Source organism: Pelodiscus sinensis, chromosome 3 (genome assembly GCF_052426305.1).
Source record: "Pelodiscus sinensis isolate ZL-2025 chromosome 3, ASM5242630v1, whole genome shotgun sequence".
Classification (NCBI taxonomy): domain Eukaryota; kingdom Metazoa; phylum Chordata; order Testudines; family Trionychidae; genus Pelodiscus; species Pelodiscus sinensis.
This window is the reverse complement of record NC_143054.1, coordinates 77,933,995-77,957,194: the sequence shown is the minus strand read 5'-3', so window position 1 is coordinate 77,957,194 and position 23,200 is coordinate 77,933,995. Positions and strand designations below refer to the sequence as shown.

The following is a 23,200-nucleotide window of genomic DNA, read 5'->3' as shown; positions in this document are numbered from 1 at the left end:
TGTGGCGTTTGCGTGGCGCCTGGGGTCAGCTGGGGACTCCCCAGCTGATCCCGGGTTCCAGCGTGGAGCGCAGAGCCTAGAGTCAGCTGGGGAGTCCCCAGCTGAACCCAGGTTCTGGGGAAATGCCACACGGAGCTTGGGGTCAGCTGGGGACGGCTCCACGTAGCATTTCAAAGCAGCAGTGCAGAATGGAGCCCAGGGTCAGCAGGGGACTCTGAGTCCCCCGCTAACACCAGGCTCCATGAGGACGCTTCCACTTTGAAATGCACAAAAGTCCTCGCCGGGGACTCTTGTATATTTGAAAGCTGGCACCCGTGTGCAGCCCAGAGTCAGGGGGCTCTCAGACATTTCAAAGAAGGAATGCGAAAGTGCCTATCAACTAGTCAATGGAAATTCCATCGACTAGTAAATTACTCAATATTCAACATCCTTATATGAAACACAGTAATACCAAAAAAATAAAATAAAAAAAAATCTTTCCTTACTGCAACTATGGGCTGAACTGAAGAGATCTTACTATTCTTGGCCCCCCAGGCCTCAATGCTGGGATACAGTCCTTTATCAAGTATGTACTGCTCTCCTGTGAAGTCAGGATTCTCATAGAGCACCCACCTGAAAGAGATACCAAAAATTGTTTTTCAGAACACTGGTGAATATTCATTATTGTCTAAAGTTTTAAGAATATAAGAATGGCCACACTGGGTGAGGCCAAAGGCCCATCTGGCCCAATATTCAACCTTATGAAAGCAGTCAATGCCAGGTGCTCCAGAGGGAATTCACAGAACAGGTAATCATCAAGTAATACAAGAAACAGTTAGGGCTCGTCTACACTGGCCCCTTTTCCGAAAGGGGCATGTTAATTTCACAGGTCGTAATAGGGAAATCCGCGGGGGATTTAAATATCCCCCGCGGCATTTAAATAAAAATGTCCGCCGCTTTTTTCCGGCTTTTAGAAAAGCCGGAAAAGAGCGTCTACACCGGCCCCGATCCTCCGGAAAAAAGCCCTTTTCCGTAAGATCTCTTATTCCTACTTCAAAGTAGGAATAAGAAATCCTCCGGAAAAGGGCTTTTTTCCGGAGGATCGGGGCCAGTGTAGACGCTCTTTTCCGGCTTTTCTAAAAGCCGGAAAAAAGCGGCGGACATTTTTATTTAAATGCCGCGGGGATATTTAAATCCCCCGCGGATTTCCCTATTACGACCTGTGAAATTAACATGCCCCTTTCGGAAAAGGGGCCAGTGTAGACGTAGCCTTAATGTTATTGGTATTTCCAAAAGGCAAATGGTGCACTGTTAAATAACTAAACAGTTTAATAGTATTTAACAGGTATGCCGTAAAAAAACAAAATTAAAAGAAATAGTACATTGCCTCAACAATTTTAACTGCCCAGGACCACACTGCAGAGCCCTTTCTGCTACTGCAGGTTTCACTGAGAGCTCAGAGTGTTCAACACTTTGCTGGCAGCACTCGGAATCAGGCTCCCATATTGCACCAGGCAACTCAAAAGAGGTATTACACTTTAAAAAGTGCCCAATAATAATAATAATGCTGATGCTTTTGCACTATGGACGTGCTATATGTAAGATTTTGGGAAAAACAAGAAATTTCAACACTCTCTTCAACTTAGCTACTGCAAGACACAGAAGACTTTAAGTCTGGTGAGATGCTCAATTCTATTGTCCCCAATCAGAGAGAATATGTTGAGGTTTTTCAAATTGAAAGCTTTTATTATGTAGCTGCTTCTACAATTTGTATTTATGATCTTAGTTCTTCTCTTGTAAAATGTGAGAATTTTGGGTAGCAATTTTTTGCATGTCAAACAGAAGCATTAAGGATATTATGAGGCAATAACATATTATGAATTTAATAAAAATGAACCTGACTGAATAAGGTTTTTTTTTAACATGACACCAGACCCAACAAAATGGCTCATTTACAAAACTCTGCTAGAGTACAGTCTCCTTCCTGCTAAGGCATAGGCTCCCAAGCAGGAATGACTTTCTCCCACAAAACTAATTGCTAACTGTGACGACGCGTCGGGATTTCCCATCTCCTGCACCCCGAAATGGCATGAACAGACTTCACCAGCCAGTAGAATGGAGGTTGTTTATTGTTCCTCCAGCACAGCGCAGCACAGATGTAATCTCCTTACAGGAACTGGGGCTAAGAGGCCTCAGTGCCTCCCTTGAGATAGGGGAGTCCCAGCCCCCTCCCCAGTTCCTTCTTCCCTGCCTTCCAGCCAGGAACTCACTTCCCCTCTTCCAGCCCTGCCCACAGCCAGGGCAGCATTCCACCTCCCTTTGTTTCTCCCCATGGGGGGCCGCAGGTCAGACATGTTTTTTGAGTCACCTTTGCATAATGAGGTTTTCCCTGCTGGGTCTTGCTCCAGACAGCAGAGGTCACCACAGCCCAGCAAGTACCCCCACTATGTCACACTAACAAAGTGAAATACAGATTCAAAGGCTTTATGTCCCACCACATGCATATAAAAGAGCACAGAATTTCATCAAGTGATTTCTACTTCAAGCCTATAACTTCTAATTCAGCAAGAACATGTTCTAGAAAGACATCAAAACTTGATTTAAAGAATTCAAGTGATGGGGAATCCACCATATGCACAAGTTGTTCCATTGGGTAATTTCTCTCACTGATAAAAAAATGTGCAATTTATTTGTTCTCTGAATACATCCAGCTTCCTTGAATCTTGTTATTAATTTGTCTACTACATTAAAGGAGCCTCTACTATAAGATGTCTCCCCATGATGTGCACTTGCAGTTATTAACCTTCTTTTTGTTATAAGACAGAGACTAAAAAAAATTCTCTTTTGTGTAAGGCAGATTTTCCAGATAGCAAATAATTTTTTAAACCTTTTCTTGAACCTTTTTCTATTTGTCAATATCATTTCTCAACTGCAAGACCAGAACTAGACACAGTATTCCAATAACAGCCTCGCTAAAACTGTATGCAATGGTAATAACATTGCCCTACATTTCAGTACTTGTTTATACATCCCAAAATTGCTTTTGCACTCTTAGCATATCATACTGTGAGCTCATGTTCAATTGCATTGAAACCTACTTATGAATATGACCCCTTCCCTAGAATTTCACCAAGTCACAATGCCCAAACCAGCAGTTTTCATACCATCATGCATTGAAATAAGGAATTTACATTTACTTCACTGTAAAGCAACTTCTATTATATGCAATTTCTCCGTTCTTCAGTAGAGGGAAATCATTTTATGGTTTCTAATGACAGAGCTATTATTCAAAGCATAAGGGGTCTGATTCTCAGCAGATGTAAAGTGGGACAGCTCCACTGACTTCAATGAAGTCATGTTGATTTCTCCCAGCAGAGGATTTGACACAAGGAGAACAAAATACATAAAACTGGTGGTACACAAGCTTTGTCCATGGTGAGCACATTTGTATAATCCTTTACGTTACCTCTCCTTCTGACTCATCTATAACTGAGTCTTTTAACATGCTATTCACGAACCATTTAAGGAATATTCCAGAATAAACACCCAAGTCATTTTAAAATTATTTAATCAAAGTGGCATAGATATGTATGGTAAACTAACCACAAGGTTAATAATGTTTACAGGGTGTACCTATAGGTCACATATACCAAAAGCTTTGAAAATGAAACTGCCTAGGCCAATTTCTCAAACAGATGTTTACTAGCCTTTTGATTACACAAACATCTGGATATCACTAAACTTTATGAATTATCCCATTTTTTAAAATGTTCTCAAATTATGTCAAGTTATTTCAAGCTAAATTTACTATCATGAAAATAAGTATGTGTGATATTAAATCTAAGTGGGAGTGTTAATACATGTCAGATCTCTTGAACATCTTTCCATACTATTGCAAAACTACTCCCCCTCCATTTCCCAGGCAGGTAAAGAGGATTGTATGCTTTAGCATATCAGCTGGCATCGTGGTATCTCACATGAAGTATCCAAGAACAAACCAGAGTCCTGATTCAGGGAAGCATCCCTATTCGTGGCAGCACTTAATGTTCTTAAATTTTGCGCATATGATTAAGTTCCTCTGAAGTCAATGGGACTTGAGTAAATCGGTGCTGTGCTTAACAGGAAGTGACCTACCTGTGTGCTTAAGTGGTTTTCTGAATCAGGGCCCCATTAGTGGGTTTCCAGATCAAAACAAACACCTTTAAGAACACTCAGAAATCAGCTGAAATCCAGTGCAAACTGAGGGGGAGTAACATGATCATTGGAAGTACATATTGTGCACTAGCTGAAGCTTGAGTGATCTTCAAGTAAATCACTCTCTAAGGTGCACCACAGTATTCCAGTCTCAAAATTACAAAGCCCAACATAACTGGGGCAAGGTCTATATGCAAAAAAAAAAAAAAAGCATAAAAAGAAAAAAAAAAAAAAGTCATCAGGACTTTGTTTCTAAGCATAGTATTAAAGAAAATACATTGCAGCTACTGGGTCTGGATAGCCCAGAAGTAGCTGGGAATATAACATGAACCTCAGGTTGCGAACCTGAATGAAAAAAAAAAAAAGAACCATCATGGGTAACTGACTGAGAAATGTGGGTCCTTGTGAACCACTCAGGATTAGTTCCTATATCCCTACAACAGTCTGTAATAAAAACCTTTCTAGGGAGCAATAACCACTTCAAATAAACCTTATTTTAAATTCTTTGTATTTGATAAATAAGACTGAATAAAAAGTTAATTTTATTATTTTTAAAACAAATATTGATTGTGAGGTTGATGAGTACAAACTAAGCAGGAAATTAGAAAAACTGTACACTCGCAAGAAACTCGTTTAGTATCTGTTTAAACTTGTTTTAAGGGTGTTACCTTTTGCAGCTAAATGCTTCCATTTTCAGCCAACTGGGTAGCTGCCAACATGGAAACAGATAGCAAAGCTCACTTAAGAAAGCAAAGTGGAACTTTTAGTTTAATAAAGTTTCTCTTTTCAGATGACAAAATAGTTATTTCCTGGGTTTTCTAACACATTTTGCTGGGATGGTTTTTGGAAAATGAATGAATCCAGTAATTATTTGTTTTTGAAGCATGCAATAAACAGTGGTGTTTTATTCCAATTTGTTTACAGTATAGTATATGCAACAGTGAAAGTAAACTTTAGAAACAGACATGTAATTTTTGAGAACAGCGTAACTGAAAACATTACATGTCATTCTTGAAAAAAACTTATTTAAGAACACTGAAATGTTTGCATCTTTGTTTACAAAAATTACATATTTACTCTAAAAAGGTATTAGAACTATTTAAAAGTTTAACAAACTGCATCTATAGCATAGCAGCCTAATTAATGGTATTTCCATTTCAATAGCCCAGAAAACTGCTAGTTGATCGTGAACTGCTAGATTGAAGTGAAGAGGGTGGGGGCATTATCTGGCTTGCTAAAGAAGAGGGAATAGCTCTTTATGGCCAGGAGAGGGAGCAAGGCTCAGAAGTTGCTACAAAAAGTGGGAGAGGGTCAGCATGGCCGGACTGATTCATCACCAAGGACCAGAAGTTCAAAAGGAGGAAGTTCAAAAGAGGGAATTTAGAAGGGAGAAACTCCTTATCCCTGGATCAGGTGGAGCAATACCCATTCTCCTTCCTCCTGAGTGGAGGACGTATCAGGTTTGGTCACTACTTGCTATGGGCTCAGCTAGCTGTTCCTTTCTAGGAGGGCTGGCAAGGAATTTTTCCCCTCACCTCCAGATTGCCTTAGGTCAGGGGTAGGGCACCTCAGGAGGCCCCCAGTTTGCCTGGCTCCAGTCCCCAAGACTCAGGCCCCATAACCCCAGCATTGGGAGCTGGCACTGGCACTCCAGCCACCCCACTGTCCCATCACGGGGCTGGAGCACACAAAATCTACTAGACTGGGCTCCTGTGGGCTCTAGTGTGTGAGGGGAATGTCTCTCTCAGTCGGGGCCATGACAGTGAGGTTCTGCCTCCCCCCCCCCTTTTTTTTGTGTACTGCCCCCAACTGATTTTGCTGTGGGTCAGTAGCCCCCAACCCAAAAAAGTCTCCCTCCCCCACCTTAGGTAGTATGAGTGTGCAGGGAGGGGATTTTCACAACCTCTACAGCTGGCTCAAAGGGGATTTTGCCACGGTGAGTAGGGAAGGGATCAAGTGTGGATCAAGGGTGGATGTCTAGTGCAGGTGCTCCACAGGGAAAGGGGAGAGTGATGGGCTTGGTAAAGGACTTAAAAGGAGGTGTTAAAAGTTAAATGGGAGCAGGTAGTTTAGGTGTTCTCATGTCTGGTATGACAGGGAGCCAACCCCTCTTTCCAATAGCCCACCATAACCCTTGGTCAGTGTGGTGGGGGAGGGGAGGTAAAGACAAGGTCCCAGCAATAGAAGAGCTGAGGGACAAATATAGAAAAAGAGGGGGGCTGGCAGAAGCCCTCCCCCAAGATGATACTGAATGAAGATGGATCTGCCAGCAAAGCTCACTTTTTTCTGCCAGACAGTCCCTCATCTAATATAAAACTGCAGCCTGATTAAACCAGTCCAAGTGCTCTTATTCTGCCTTTGACATAGCTAAACAACGTGGTCTTTGAGATACAGATTCAAATTTGGAAGGGGTTTTTGGCCAAAAGCTGTTACCATTTACTATCTGTTCAGTGGCCTATGTGAAATGAGTTGGCAGCTTTGAATTCTTAGTGGACAAATGCCCACATGTTTGCATTTGATGCACACCTTAGTCTGCTGTCTCAATACATATATTGATTCACTAGGCCCGAAGATGAACTGCACACTGTTCAATTAAATGTGCTTCTTCCAGGTTTTCAGATCTGAAGCAAATGAGTAAAAGTATGGGAAAATGGTTGTTTTCCAGCTGTACATTCTCCAGGGTAGGACAACCTGACATTCAAAACCAAGTGAATTTAGCAGCTTTCATGTACCCCATATTTCATATTTTACACCACTGCCATAAAATAATAGTTTTTTTGCAAGGGAAGAAATATAATCTGTACTCCCAAAAAGATACCTAATACTTTATAAAACAAATATTCATTACGAATATGGTTTGGTTTACTGAAGATTATTTTTTTTTAAAATGTTTCTGCAGTGTTCATCTGAAATGTTAATTACTACAGATTAAATCTTGCTAGTCTAGCACTCTCTGGTACGGCAAAATTTTAGTTAGCTGTCCACTTATGTGTATTGCCAACTTTTCCGTGGACCCATAAAGTTTGTTTACAGCTGCCAGTCCTGGCTCTCACTATTCTATGCTGTTATTTAGCTCTAATTTACCTCCAAATACCTTCTAAAAGCCAGTGAGTGGTAGAAGTGTTGGTAATGCTGCTAGACAATACTGATCTCCTGTGGCCAGTTCTTTGGTTCAGTACTAATCAGGTCCCGGGTGTGTCACAATGGAGAGGTTCAACTTGTAGTAGTTTAGCAAGTTAAAAAAAATCCCATGGACACCCTATTATCCATAGGAAACAATATGTATGTAACTGCAAAAAAAAGTCTGCTAGCCCTTTGGTAACAGTCATGGTATCTGAATTAACTGTTCAATAGTATTAAGTAGTTATTTAGATGAACAGAATATGCATGGGAGAGATTGCAGGAGGAGTTGGCAGCAACTAGATGTGATAAAAATTAGTTTACAGCTACCCCTGCATACCCATCATCTGAGACAGTAAAACCTTTGTATTTGAGGTTAACAATATTTTCCTCAACAGAATAGGAGATATTCTTAAAAAGCTAAAAATGGTGAAAAGCTGAAGTCAGGAGGAGTCCCTTCCTACTGCACAGGAGATCAGATTTTCACCCTGTGGCTGTGGAGAGGCAATGACTGGAGGTCTAATCCAGGTTAGGATGGAGGAGACTGGCTCTCATATTTTATTCCTCTGCGTACCCAAAAGTACAAAAGGGGCTGAGAGGGTGCAAAACCTGTCAGGTAAAAAGGGCTGCAACAATATCTAAAATGGTTAAAAAAAATGCATTCCTTAAAAACAATGCTTGCAGCTAAGTCAGTGAGCTCAATTCTATTGCCCTTATACTTGCAGAATTCACACTTATATCAAAAAGGAGTTTTGCTTTCATAAAGATAGTGCAGGCTGAGTTTCAGGAGGGATCTTTCAATGCAAATTAGCTATCTGTTGGGGTGGGAGAATCAAGCACTAGTGTGTCTGAAATTCCTCCAGTGCTATCGCTCACATTAATTCAGCGTATCTTGGAACATTCCAACTAACCCTTGTTTGTCTTTCCAAAACATACTGCTGTAGAAAATACTTGTCCTAGCAAGGGATTAGCCTGAAGGCTTGAAGCAGAGCAATTATATTTCCAGAGGAAAGCATCATTGTATACTAGCCAAAAAGACAAGCATAGAGTGAAAAATAAACCTTAATTCAATTTTTATTTTATTTTCCCATAGCAACTAAAATAAAAATATTTTACTTAAGATATCAAACGGATCAAACCCTCCCCCACAGTTTACATGTGGTCAAACTAAGTAGGAGGAATGTTTATAATTTGTCATGCTACTTGTTGAGCTCAGAAGCCTCAGGCATAGGTGCTGGTACCGGGGGTACTGCAACAATCCCTTGCTTGAACTGGATTCCATCACATACCAGCTTTCCAGTTTCGTTCAACAGCTTTTAGCACCCCTATTATAACCCCCCCCCCCCACTGTTCTAGCACTCCTGGACTCACGAGTAAAATCCTCCCTGTAGAGAGCTCCAATTAGAAAGCAGCAAGCTAAGGTTAAACTTTTACATTGGGAAATACCACCAGTTTTCTAAATCTTTAAACATGCATTCATTAATAGATAATTGAACTATTACTCTCTTTTTAGTGACAAAATGAACTTATGTAGGGCCACAAAGTTAACCTGAGTCCTCTGGGGACTATATGAATATGTTTGATAAGGATTCATAATAATCTGAACTGCAAGTAGATACATTTCTTCTTATACATATCATAAAGAGGAACAAATCCAAACTGAACAGGATATTCCCCTCCCCCAAATATTCACTATGAAAAAGTGTCCTATCTCAAAGATATACTGAAAAACACAAATGTATTATGGCCGACATAACATCACACAAATGCCTTCCAAGTATTTATCCTGACAACACACCTGTGAGCTTGTTAAGTATTAAGGGGAAGTGAGGGACAGAACTATTATGATCTGCCTCAAACAACACTCAAAGTTGTAGTCAAAATAGCAAAAAACAATGACATCACACAGTATTTAATTTCTCATGAACAAATAATTTGCATACATTCATTCTTTGCCAGTTAAAAGGTTTCCTAAAAACATCTGGTTAAGTTATGGAAGAAAAATTTCATAGTATACTTATTTACAAACAGCCACATTCTTCCTTGCCTTGCGTGATCAGATAGAGAAGTATATTTGCAGAATAATTTCTTCACTAACATTAAAGCAGAGAGCAATAAAATAATAAATCATGTGCTAATTTATTCTAAAAAGGATCATGAACATGAAAAAAATGTAATTAAACATATCACTTACACTCCACTCAACACGTGTATGGATTGGGTCCTCAGTCCATATCCAGTGTCTTTCAAATTGGAAATAATTCCTAACACATTTATATTGGGACCTTTAGTCCTAAAGTCTTTTTCACTGTACATTATCATATGGGGATTTGAGACATCCTGTTGGAGCAAACAAAAACAAAGGAAAATGTAATAAAATGTTTCACTGCACTCCAGTAGGAAATACTAGATCTTCTTGGAACTTACACCTAGAATAGGTCGCAGCGACTGAAGCTCTTCACTGTAACCACCCCAATCTTTCCATTCCTGGTACTCTCCTTCTTCCAGAAAATACTGATGACCTGCAAATCCTGGTTTCTCATAAGCAACCCAACTAAATATTGGGTGGGGGAAAAAAAGCACATGAGAATGGAACCATGCTACTAATACACAGAGTTGCATTTATCCCATAATCCTTCAAAACAACCACTACTGAACTAATATATGAATTCTCTTTCATTTCGCAAGGAGCTCCTGAACTTTAACCCCGCTGAAAGGAAGCTAGCTTTTTGATCAACCCAGTGGAAAAGGGATAAGTGAGATAGAACCTGAATAAAACCTTTCAGAAGGTAGATCAGTGTTTCTCAACCTTTTTTATTTTTATAAAGTACCCCCAGTACCTACAATTTTCAGACACACATTTTTTTTTCTACCATTGCAGCACATTTGTTTAGTTGGGCAGGTGATGAAATTTTTGGGTGTAAAAAGTACAAAAATAATAAAGCGATGTAAAACAAACCAAAAATTCAGTTCTCTCCAAATTTCAGTTGTGTTGCCGTACCCTCCCAGACTTCTCTTGAGTACCCTTATACTGGTTGAGAAACACTGAGGTAGACGAACTGAGGAGACTGAGGTTCAGAGTCACTCTTTGACGACACACCAGAAAGGGGCACTCCCCTATTCTTGGGCTGTACGTGTGCAGTACCTAGGGTAGGTTATAGAAGCATATGGCGCCGCTCTGATCTACACCAGCTAGAGCAGTGCATGCTCTAGCCATTGCCACCTGGAAATGGAGTAAGGTGGCAGCACAGATGCTGGGGACATCAGCCTGCATCTGGGGAAATCTCAGCTGGCCAGATCTGCCTGCTTTGTGATACCAGAGCACCATTGGAGGCTTGGAATGCACCACAGAAACTGGCCCTTCCTGTTAGTTATTTGCATTGATCTAACCCAATTTCCAATACTATGGAGTTATTATTTGTACCAGACTTCCCTTCATTCTGTAAGAACTATGTATGTCATTTTCCTCTACTTACATTCCTTCCAACACTTTTACAGACCCCACTGATGAAAATGGCAGTGCCTTAGTTTCTCCAGATTCTTCTTTTTCCTTTTCTTCCTCAGTAAGAGAGAGTATTTCTGATGCCAGTGTCATGTGCTTCCCTGTGAAGAAAGGCTCCTCATAAATGATGATCTACAGAGGAGTTGCAGAGAAAGTGCATTAGTCACAAGTTTTGACAGAAGATTGACTAGCACAAATGAACAAAGAATCAGACTATATCAGTGTGGTTCTATACTGGATCTAGGGATGTAATAGTGTAGTCGATTATCTGATAAGCAAAAGCTGATAGGTTAATGCCATATACTACACGCATTTCTCCCTCCCTCACCAGTAAATTTTTTAGCAGGCAGTCCTGACTTGCAACAGGTCTGGAACCTACCCCCTGCTGTGGCTCTGCATTTAAAGTGTATGAGGAGCCCAGCAGGCAGCCCAGCTCAGTTCAGGCTCATGCTGTGTCCGGGAGCTCTGTGCCCACCCCCAGACAGGGAATGCTGTCACCCAACACTGCTACCTCTGTATGAGAGGTAGCAGCATGGAGTGACAGGCAGCTGGTCCGTGGGGGGAGCTAGTTTTTAAACTGGCTCCCCTCGTGGACCACCTCCCTCCTGGCATTCCATGCTGCTCCTTCTGATACAGATGCAGCAGCACGGAGTGGCAAGGGAGGGGATCCTTGGGAGTGAGGCCGGAGCACACTAGCTGAGGCCCCACCCCAGGGGACTATAAAATAGTTGAGTAACCGATAAGCATTCAAGAGGCTAATCGACTATTCAATTAACCGATATTTAACATCTCTAGGCGGCTCAGGGGTCTGCTCCCATATTTATTATCCAGGCACTATACAAGTGATTGCTGTGCCATCATAGATACGATTAATGATTGGTATTCAGATATGACAAACGTTGTAGTATCATGCTGTTTCAGCCCCGTATTTACACAGCCCAGCCACCACATCAGTACTTATGACCTCACATTGTAAATGTGTGTGTATGAGTCTGGTTGCCATGTTTCCAGTTTTAAAAGAGCTATTCTCCTGGTGATTACATTACATTTAATATATCAATTGGTTTTTACCTTTGGCTCTTCAATAGATTCAACTTTGCGGCCACCCTGAAAAAAAGTGCAAAAATAAAAACAACTCTGTTTTTGTAAAATATTTACATATGTATCAGTATTTTACAAAAACAATCTTCTTTAAGATGAAATTTTTTTAAAGGCCACAATATCAAAGTCAAGAAGATTAAACTCTTATGGGTATCGTTAAGTATAAGAGTCCAAAGACCCTTCAACGGGCAGTTTATACTACTTTGAAAGTTATTTAAAATGATATTTTATAGTTTATTTTTGTGAACCCTGCAGAATCTTGTGATATTAATGTTATTTTTAACATACTAGCACTAGATCTCTTAGCTACATAGTGTGTAAGCAGTGAAATTAATTTTACCATTTTCAAGGGTTTCAAGGACCTAATGTATGCTTCCTTCTTCTCCCAAAATGCTAAGTTAGGATATTCACCAGGTTCCAACATTAAAGGAATTCCCTGAAAACCAGGTTCTTCATAAATTAGCCATCTAAATAAGACAGAAAACAGTTAAATATTTCAGTGTTACTGAATTACAAGAAACATCAACGTAAGGCTCATAGAGTATCTCAAAACAAATGCCAATGTCCACTAAAAGAAAATAAATACTGAACCACATTTATTATCATGCCTCCAGCCTGAAAACAAATACGCTAGCACACACTTTATGCCTGTGCAGAATAAAATCTGGTCTGGTCTTTTCCTGTCAACTCTCTGATCTGGCAACATCCGTGGTCCGGCATGATGTTATGTCCACTTATGAGTGTGACCAAGTCCCATAAAATCTGTTTACAGCCACCAGTCCTGACTCTGTGTTCTGTGCTGTTTAGTTCTAATTTACTCCTAAATGTCTTTTAAGAGCCCAATAAGCAGTGGAAGTGTTAGCGATGCTGTTCAATAATATTGACTGCCTACGGTCCAGCTAATTCTTTGGTTTGACACTGCTGCCAGACTAGAGAGGTTCAACCTGTAGTTGATAATGACTGCACATTGAAGTGAAGAGAGTAGGGGCATTGTCTGGCTTGCTAAAGAAGAGGGAACAGCTCTTTATGGCCAGGAAACGCAAGGCTCAGAAGTTGCTACAAAAGCAGGTGTGGGGTCAGCAAGGCCAGGCTGACTCATCCCCAGGAACCGGAATTATCTGTTTCAGGTCAGGTCAATTATCGGTCAGGTCCTGGACTGTGCCAGACTAGAGAGGTTCAAACTCTATTGATTAAAAAAAACCAAAAAACAGAAAAAAACCCTATAGAACGCCCCTCTAGTATCATTTATCACCCTTTTCTATCTCAAAGTTTCTTATGTACTTTTAAAGGTATCCAAGAGTAGCAACAGAAATTAGAATTATGGACTCCAATATCACTGGGAGGAATGATTCCCAGCATGGTCAGAAAGTCACGCTAGATCTGCTCAAGCTAGTGTGCTTAAAAACAGCAGCGTGGACACTGGGTCGAATTAGTTCTCCAGTTCACCTAACCCCACATATCTGAGGTCAGGTGGCTCTGGCTTGCCACCACCAGGGCCACAAGAGTCCACCATTGCAGTTCCAACTTGCACAGAATAGGGATCATGCATTTAAGAAAGGAACAGAAATACATCATCAATCTCTTGCTAAAAAGAGAGCAATCAGTTTTTAAAATTTATTTTAAATGAATTTGAACCAATGCAGTGTGAAACATTAAGACAAGGGTGGCCGAGCTGCATGCGGCTCTTTGCTCCAAGAAATGGGGCTCTTGCTAGTTTGGAGCTGCACACCCGGACTATTCACAGCCGGCCACTCTGTGCACGTGCCCCAGTACTTGGAGGGTGAAGTGTGTGGCTGTGGCGGTTCTGGTGAGACCCAGACATTGGCTTAGAGTGTAGTGGGGGTGACCTGTAGTGAAGTTTCCTTCAAAGAACCACAACAGTCAGTGATAGACATATAGCACTAAAACAACAGACACACATCTCTATCAAGGGCAACTGAATTGTGCTCAGTAATTTAAGGTATTAATTAATTCCAATTCTATAATAATTAATATAGTATGTACTTGTGCATATCTCTATATGTGATTGCACTGTATCTGGATGCAGGACAGCCTTTCAAAAGTTAACCTGTTAAGCACTTTTTCATTTGTGGGCCCCTAAATAAGGTTCAATGGATGCACGGACCCTTCTGAAAATCTTAGGCATCATCTGCAAAACCCACAGGGTTTTACACAAGCAAAATTATGTGTTTGCATGACTGACAGTTATAACCAACAATTTTAAAACAAGTTCCTTGTATATTAGCCCATATATACACATGAAACTATATACTTACATGCCCCAATGTACTTTCATAGAACAAGTCTTCTGTGTTGTACCAAATATACCCGTTTCTTCAGTATCATCAAAAAATGAAGTTACAACTCCCAGTCCATCTGGTGCTGTGTATAAGTCAATTTGGCAAACCCTGTAATCCTGAAAAAATGGTAATTCTGTAACCGTAGCACCATTTTGTATTGCTCTCATAATTTATTGCAACTAAATCAGTTTTTAAAATGCTTCTGTTGCTCATAAGCCATTTACCTTATTTGATCTAATTTACAGCTGTTCTGATAACTTTACGTAAATTTGTCAAGGCTGATATTTCTTCTTCTCTCCATGTCTTTAAAACACTCTCTGTGGTTCTCAAATCTAACTTTTTATCCCCAACTTTTCTGCCACCTCTGTGCAGGCATACACTTCCTTCAGTGTTTTCTGTATTTTGTCTAATTAAAATGACTATAACCCCAAACAGAAAATTATTTAATGAACCCTATTTTAAAAAGAGTACAGCCTCTCCCCAAGTTATGAATGAATTATGGACCAAACACTTGGCCGTAACTCGATCTGTTTGTAACTCGGACCCCATTGAGTTACACGTGACCATGCTGTTCGTAACTCAGGGACCGCTTTTACGACTGCTCCATGAGAGCTTTGGTCATAAGTGTGAACGGTCATAACTTGACCGTTCGCAACTCGGGGAGCGGCTGTATTGACAAATCAAGTATACATCTTTTTCAAACATTCTTACTAGCTTATAGCCTATTTTGGCAGCGTTCAAAGCAGACTTCTGAATGACATGCTAAAAACATACATATGTTGTGCATGCTAATATACGCATGAAAACCCACAATCTGTGTGAATATAGATATTTGCTAAGGTAAAATAGGGTTTGTGGGTGAGCATTAGAACGTGAGTGTGTGTAAACTGGGAGCCCATAAAAAAGAATGTTAGATCCTATGTACGTACTTAACTTTATTTTTATCAAAGTCTCCCACTCTTCAAGGCTTATGCTGCATTTTAAATTTCTACTATGCTTTATAGAATCGTAGAACTGGTACGGGCTTTGAGAAGTCATCGAGTCCAGTCCTCTGCTCTCATGGCAGGACCAAGCAATGTCTAGATCATCCCTGACAGATGTCCGTCCAATCTGCTCTTAAATAGCTCCAGTGATGGAGATTCCATAGCCTCCCTAGGCAATTTATTCCAGTGTTTAACCACCCTGACAGTTAGGAAGTTTTTCCTAATGTTCGACCTAAACCTCCCTTGTTACAATTTAAGCCCATTACTTCATGTCCTATTCTCTGAGGCCAAGGAGAACAAATTTTTCTCCCTCCTCTTTGTAACACTTTTTAAAGAGATACTTGAAAACCGCTATCATGTCTCCTTCTCAGCCTTCTCTTTTCTAACCTAAACCAGGCTATTTCTTTCAGTCTTTCCTCATAGGTCACGTTTTCTAAACCTTTAATGATTTTGTTGCTCTTCTCTGGATGGTCTCCAATTTCTCCACATCTTCCTTGAAATGCAATGTCCAGAACTGGACACGATACTACAATTGTGGCCTAATCAGCTCAGAGTAGACAGGAAGTATGACTTCTCGTGTCTTGCTCACAACACTCCTGTTAATGCAGCCCAGAATCATGTTTGCTTTTTTTTGCAACAGTATCACACTGTTGACTCATATTTAGCCTGTGGTCCATTATGACCCCTAGATCCCTTTCTGCAGTACTCTTTCCTAGACAGTCGCTTCCCATTCTATATGCGTGAAACTGATTGTTCCTTCGTAAGTGGAGTACTTTGCATTTGTCCTCCTTACCTCAGACCTTTTCTCTGTTTGTCCAGATAATTTTGACCCTATCCTCCAAAGCATTTGGAACTTGATCCCAGCTTGGAATCATCTGCAAACTTAATCATCGTACTCTCTATCCCATCATCTAAATCACTGATGAAGATATTGAACAGAATGGGTCCCAAAACAGACCCCTGCAGAACCCCCACTTGTTATGCCCTTCCAGCATGATCGTGAACTGTTAGCAACTACTCTCTGAGAATGGTTATCCAGCCAGTTACGTACCCACCTTATAGTAGCCTTAATCCCTTTGAGTAATGATACATTTCGGAAGAGTAGGTCTCTTTTCTCCCCCACCCTATTAGTGCATAGTATCAGTGTTGATAAGCAACATACCACTACTTATTTTGTTATTAATCAACAGAATCAACTCAAAAACTTGAATGTCTCAAACACTCACCCTTTATGTAAAGATAAGTGTGGAATGCTAATAAATCATTTTCTTGACATCAGAATTATTTATGCCAACAGAGGAAACAAGCTGAAAAATATTTATGCATTGACAAGAATAGATTATACTTGCCTTTACTACATGTTTAATTGAACCAATCACTGTAGGCTTAGCAGATTTTTCTTCATCATTTTCTTCAGAAGTATTTTCATCAAAAATATTAGCAAGTTCCAGTTCTCCCTCCTCCAGTGGGATAGAGGGTCCTTCAAAATTTGGCTTCTCGTAGAGAATCCAGCTTAAAAAAAACCAACATTTTCTCCTTCATACTTTCCATGAAATTTTAACAAATGATGATATTCAGCTACTGAACTTGAAGAAGGGAGAAGCAGCAAAGAAGTGGGGAAATGTGAATAGTCAACTAGATTAACCGACAAGTCTAGGCTTATCAGGTAGTCGACTATTTGACTTCTTACTTATATCCTTGCCTTGAACCGCCCTTCCCCCCCACAACTGCCTACAATTAATTCCTTGCTACATATCATTTAGCTTCAGAGGAGCTCTGATGCAGGAATCTGCCTACAGGGACATGTAAAGAGCCTGCCTACTCTGGATCAGCAATCACATTTGCTAAAACAGTGATAGAAATGTAGCCGTGTTAGTCTGGGGTAGTTGAAGCAAAATGCAGGACAATGTAGCACTTTAAAGACTAACAAGATGGTTTATTAGATGATGAGCTTTCGTGGGCCAGACCCACATCTGAGGAAGTGGGTCTGGCCCACGAAAGCTCATCATCTAATAAACCATCTTGTTAGTCTTTAAAGTGCTACATTGTCCTGCATTTTGCTTCATTTGCTAAAACAGTTGCATATATTATATAAAACCAACTTAGGCTAACAATGGGCACAGTATCAAAACGAGTTTAGAAGCCATCTACTAGCTGAGGTAGAGTCAAGCATTAGAATATTGTTTCTTGACTTTGCTTGTCTATTGCATTTTCCAAACTAAGTATGGTTACATTGACAGAGCAGAAATAATAGTGCAACGGAGTTACAAATTGGTTATGTTCCTTTTCTTCTTAACCTTGCGTGTATGAGACACACACAAAAATGCACAAGAAGAAAAATTCCCATCTTACCATCCTCTGACGACTTTAACTAAAATAATTGATGATAGCTCCCAAGAGCTGCAATCCAAAACATCACTAAAAACTTCTATCCCATTCTTCTTAGAGTTTAAGTCACTATAGATCACCATCTATATTAAAAAAATTACATAAGCATTACATTCACTACTTTTAATCCAACAGGGACCAGTAATCTATTAGAAAAGCTATAATGTCACACAACAAAAAATAAAAAATAAAAGCCATACCTTGCCAGGTCTAGGATTGATTTTATTTTGGCTATTTCCTGAAAAGGCCTGAGATAGGGAGAAAATGATACAAGTAGATATTTAATAGAGAGTAAATTGTCCATTACAAAATCATAAAGAAATTGTGTTCTCATTTGGTATCATTTAAATTGATTTTAAACCAATATTGAACTAAGTGATGAAGAATATGCAATAAAGCTGTGATTATATATTGTGTTTCTAAAAAACAGAAGAAAATGTTAACATGTTAATGTATTTATTCATATTATACTAGAACCCATGGACCAAGATACTATCATCTTCAGAAATGGACATACATAACAAAAATACAGTTTCTGCCCTTAAAAATACCACTGATGGATACTGAGAATACAGGAAGGACTATCGCAAGGAAACAATGGCAATACTGGTGAGCCTGAAGAGGTGCATTAGTCTCAGAACACCGCTGCCTCATGATTACTCTTTTTTATAGACATCATTATGAAAATACTATGGCAGTACTGGTTTTCTAGCTTCTGATTAAATTCCAATCAGCACTTGCCCCATTTTTAAGGTAATGGTTTGTTGCTGTCCTTATATTCTTCCCTTTATGCTGCTTATTAACTTTAAATCAAGCTTAGTCAACAGAACATACAATAGGTCCAATTCATGCAAATAAAACTACTGTTGTCCCCCTCTCCTTTGGAACACAAAGTAAAAAAGGCCCTAGTCTGCAAAGGGAGATGTATGGTGTCCTATGAAATCCATGGTAGTAAATTACATGTGCCTTTTGCAGGATGAGAATCAAATGCTTGTCAAAAATATTCCATTTAACCCATGAGTAGCATAACAGACAACTATGGTAAGTAGCCATTGAAATATCTTTAATTACTGAGCTTTACAAACTATTTTTGAAACCACCACATTAGAAAAGATCAGAGGAAGTTCCTCCTCTCCTCGCCATGGACATCCAAACTACTGACACATTCCAACTAATGTTTAGTCTTGACACAGTTGACAGAAATCTCAACTCTGAGACAAAACACCCAATGTTAACAGTGCAGGACAGCACTTTCTGCTTTCTTGGGGAGAGGAGGAAGAGAAACAGCTATGAAATAGCCTTCCAAAAGTCCCAACCTACTATTTTTTAAAATAATTAAGCACTGTGATAGATACACCAAAGACAAGCAGAAAAACTATTTCGTTTTGAGAAGTAGCTTCTGGTTTCCTGCATTCTCCCTCAAATCTGTACACCATTTTGAGAAGGTCATTAAATTTGTGAGCTCACAGCTCTGCTATTCTCCTTCTTTCCCACCACCTACTGAACACACTTTGTCTTTTTCGTGCTGGTGGAAAATAAGAGGTCTGTAACAACAGAAATAGCGGTTTCTGCATACTTATTCCTAGATCAGACTATAGAAAAGTCTGTTGCACTACACGTTAAGATCAAGTCAATTTTACTGAAAGAACAAGCAGGTTTGCCCTTAAAATTAATCTTAAAAGTCAAGTTAATATTGTGTGGATGCTTCACATGAACACGTGAGGGAGGAGGGGAGAAGCAGTGAGTATTAAAAGGAAGTATATGTCTTCAAAAGTCTACAGAATTGGCCAAGAAAGTATACTACTGATTTACAAAAGTAATCAAAACAAGCTTTATTTAAAAAATGGGCAAGTGAGGATTCAAAACAGAACTAGTGTTTAATTATTAGTTACTCACTCGGGAGTTTAGACAATTTATGTATTTTACCACATGGATGAAAAAACAAATCAAATTGTGTGATCAGAACATAGCATGAAAGCCAAACAACTTTTCAAACCAGTTAAAAGAGCTGCAACACACTCACCTCCCCACCTAGCAAGCTAGAAGGGATATTTGATTCATACGGGTTAGGCTTTAACCAGCTTAAGAAATTTGTGTCAGTACTTCCATAGTTTGGCCTTTGTGAATTAAGTTCTTCTTTCACATCATCTGTTTGCAAAGATTTTTCCGTGTAACTTGGGACTTTTATACCTGAAAGAGACTGAATTGAAAAATAAAAATAAAGGATTTTTAGCAGTAGAAAGGCAGGATTTCATGTTTAATTTTCTGATTTGTTTGGTTTTATTACCTCCGAGTTTTGAGGCACGTCAAATGGTTTGGCTGCATCAAGTTGTAAAGCAGGCATCCGTGTAGAGTCCGTTGCAAAAGTCGTTGTGATGGTATTTACAGAGGTTACAGAGGGAGTAAAGATATTTTCTTTAACTGTAGGTGACAGCAAGCTTGAGAAAACTGTGCTCTTTTCCAGACGGGACCTCTTAATTTCACCATCTGTACTATCCCTGTTGTGCATTTTAAGTTGTAGCGCCGGTGCCAGATCCTGTGTTTTCCCCCTCTTTATTCCCAAACCCAATGTAAATACACTGGGATCAAATACTTTCTCTAAGTTGTCTTCATGAATTGGAGGCATTGCAAAATGGGGCGCAGGGGACTTTGGAAGCTTTGGCCTTTTCTTCTTCTGGGGTATGCAAACTGAGCTGTCTAGATTTTTGATAGTTTCAGTAAACGTTTTCATGTCAGAAGGGGAATCAGAAATATTCTCATCATTACCAGGATAAATATTCCCAGTGTTACTTGGGCTTTGCTGCATATTGATAATATTTTGCTCTAATGTCTGTATGTTTTCTACACTGCCTTTGTTACACTGCATGTTTGTATAGATTGGCTCTCCTGTTTCTGTTTTTTCCCATTCATTTTGTATCTGAGAAAGCACATTCTGCTCTGATTCTTTGGAATCTACATTAGATTTTAGGGGACTGTTTTCTTTAGAAGGAGAGGAGAGCTCAATGTTTGGCAATAATATTTTTTCTTCACTTTGGTGGTAGGATTCTAAGTTTCCATTAATTGCTCCATTAGCATCATCTATTAAAATTTCATTTTTGTTGGAGTGTTGTAAAGATGTTATAGGTAACAAACTGTCTTTTATAACTGTTGTAGAGTCTACATCAGTTTGTCTTAAAGAGCAAGCATTAGCATCTGCTTTACTTATTTGATTAAAAGGAGATCCTGCAACTTTTCCTTTTGTAAGTTCTAGTGCCTTTTCAACCTTCTCATTAACTGAAGTTCCTGCTTGAGAGCCTTCTTCAAGTTTGGTCTTTATTTCTGCTGAGATCTCTTTAGTCCGTGATGCATTTTCTGGTAACTTCTGGTGATTGTTTTGTTTATTAATTATTTTATCCATTTGTTTATATTCCTGGGGTTGTTTTCCAAATTTCAGCTTTGCTCTACCAACGAACGTATTTGATACAGTGTTATTTTTCAAAGCAGGGACATCAGTGGGTCGCTGGCACTGATTAGCATGTTTATTTTCAAACAAGGAAATTTTGTTGGCAATGCTGCTGTTAATTTTATTAACTGGTTTTTCAAGAGAATCGTGCTTACTTCCTAGGTCTGCAGGACTTTTAGGAGCTTTAAAATTCAGGTCTACATTCTTGGGCTTGGCAGGACTGCACGAAACACAGAGAAAGTTATTTTGCAATGTATTCTTAAGCAGAATCATTCTATCAATTTAAAAATAATCAAACAAAACAGAGTTTCATAATAATACCTTATTGCAATATCAATATTCGGTTAATTTTCAATATTCCAAAAAGACTTCGTAAAAAGAAAGAAATAACTCTGCTACCAAAAGTAACCCAACTCAAGTTAGGAATAAAGAATTTCACACTGTCAGTCATTTGGAGCGGCATTTGACTGATCAGATATTTTTGGACCAAGCAACCAGACAAATATTAGTCAAACTATTTGACCATTTTTGATGTTAACACGTATTTATTAGACTATTAACTAAAAGAATAAGACTATGATCTTTAATAGGCTTAGGTATATTAGCTATGCCTAATTACAAAAACCAAGTTATTTAAGCAAGTTAGTTTAATTCGGAAAAATGAGAAACGCAATGAAATAAAGTTCTAAAAAAATTTAAGACTGCAATGAAAGAGGTAGGTTGCTGACACCGACGTCCTTGCTGGAATATGTGACAATATTTGACCATGGTCAAGTAATCATTACGGATGTAAAATCCTATTTAATTGGCTAATTAAGTATACTTTAACTAATTAAATGATTAAAGGGGGGCAAATGGGGCAGCCACTCCAGCCTCTGGATCAGATCAGCCCCTGGCTGTGGAGCACCTGGGCCCACTGTGGATGGCGGCTGCTCTGGCCAGGATGCCAGAGCAGCCTCTCCTGTAGTGGGCCAAGAAGCCCCACAGGCAGGAGCAGCCACTGTCTGCAGCAGATGGGGAACTGCTGCAGCCCCACCAGCTAATCGGTTAAACCTTCACAACCCTACTAATCACAGACTTGCAGAATACTAGAACTGGAAGAGACCTAGAGAGGTCAATCCTGTGCCCACACGTCAGGACCAATCACCATTTAGATCATCCCCGATAGATGCCTATCTAACCTGCTCTTAAATATCTCAAATATCTCCAATATCATCATTGAAGAGCAGGTTAGATAGGCATCTATCGGGGATTTACATCCACAACCTCCCTAAGCAATTTATTCCAGTGCTTAACTACCCTGACAGTTCGGAAGTTTTTCCTAATGCCCAAGCTACACTTCTCTTGCTAAAGGCCATTGCTTCTTGTCCTATCATCCGATGATAAAGATGAATAATTTTTCTCTCTCCTCCTTGTAACAAACTTTTAGATATTTGAAAGCTGCTCTCGTGTCCCCTCTTTGTCTTCTCTTTTCCAAACTAAACCAACACAATTTTTTCAGTCTTCCCTTGTAGGTCATGTTCTCTAGACCTTTAATCATTTTGTTGCTCTTCTCTGGACCCTCTCCAATTTCTCCACATATTTCCTGAAATGTGGTGCCCAAAACTGGGCACAATACCCCAATTGAGGCTTAATCAGCCTAGAGTGGAGCAGAAGAATGACCTCTCGTGTCTTGCTCACAATGCTCCTGTTAGTACATCCCAGATTCAGGTTTTGCTTTTTTTTTGCAACAGTGTCACATAGTTGACTCATATTTAGTTTGTGGTTCACTATGATCCCTAAATCCCCTTCTGCCGTACTCCTCCCTACAGAGTGACTTCCCATTTTGAATGTATGAAACTGGCAAAACGGAGGAGGGTAGGAGAGAAGGCAATCCAGGCAGGGAGTTCACAGGGACCGAATGTTGGTGCCAACCTCCCGCTCCAGTAGTCCCTGACGTTGCTCCCTCCGGGGACAAGGTACCATGGGAGAGTGAGGATACTCCTAGACCAGACTATGCAACTGCTCAAGCTGCAGATGGTCTGTGAGTTTGAGATCTCTTATTTAAAGACTTCAAGTTTAAACCTGCAAGTCATCCATGTCAATGCTGCAGAGGAAGGCAAATACCCCACAGGGTCCCTGCTAATCTGACCAAAGAAAAAATTCCTTCCTTACCCAAAATATGGCAATGAGTTGGATCCTGAATATGTGG

At 39.8% G+C, this 23,200-nt stretch overlaps 1 protein-coding gene across 2 annotated transcripts in view; it reads right to left on the bottom strand.

Annotated features, from left to right (window-relative positions):
* CRYBG1 (crystallin beta-gamma domain containing 1) overlaps window positions 1–23,200 on the bottom strand; it is a 150,640-nt gene that overhangs the window by 24,733 nt on the left and 102,707 nt on the right. For both annotated transcript variants that reach the window (XM_075923953.2, XM_075923954.2), the window contains 12 exons: window positions 19,855–21,229; window positions 19,591–19,767; window positions 17,768–17,815; window positions 17,532–17,650; window positions 16,529–16,691; window positions 14,173–14,312; window positions 12,237–12,363; window positions 11,867–11,902; window positions 10,770–10,927; window positions 9,721–9,847; window positions 9,488–9,633; window positions 486–612 (listed from right to left, as the gene is read on the bottom strand). In XM_075923953.2, coding sequence (XP_075780068.2) covers window positions 486–612; window positions 9,488–9,633; window positions 9,721–9,847; window positions 10,770–10,927; window positions 11,867–11,902; window positions 12,237–12,363; window positions 14,173–14,312; window positions 16,529–16,691; window positions 17,532–17,650; window positions 17,768–17,815; window positions 19,591–19,767; window positions 19,855–21,229 — 2,743 coding nt within the window. The remainder of the gene's footprint in view (window positions 1–485; window positions 613–9,487; window positions 9,634–9,720; window positions 9,848–10,769; window positions 10,928–11,866; window positions 11,903–12,236; window positions 12,364–14,172; window positions 14,313–16,528; window positions 16,692–17,531; window positions 17,651–17,767; window positions 17,816–19,590; window positions 19,768–19,854; window positions 21,230–23,200) is intronic.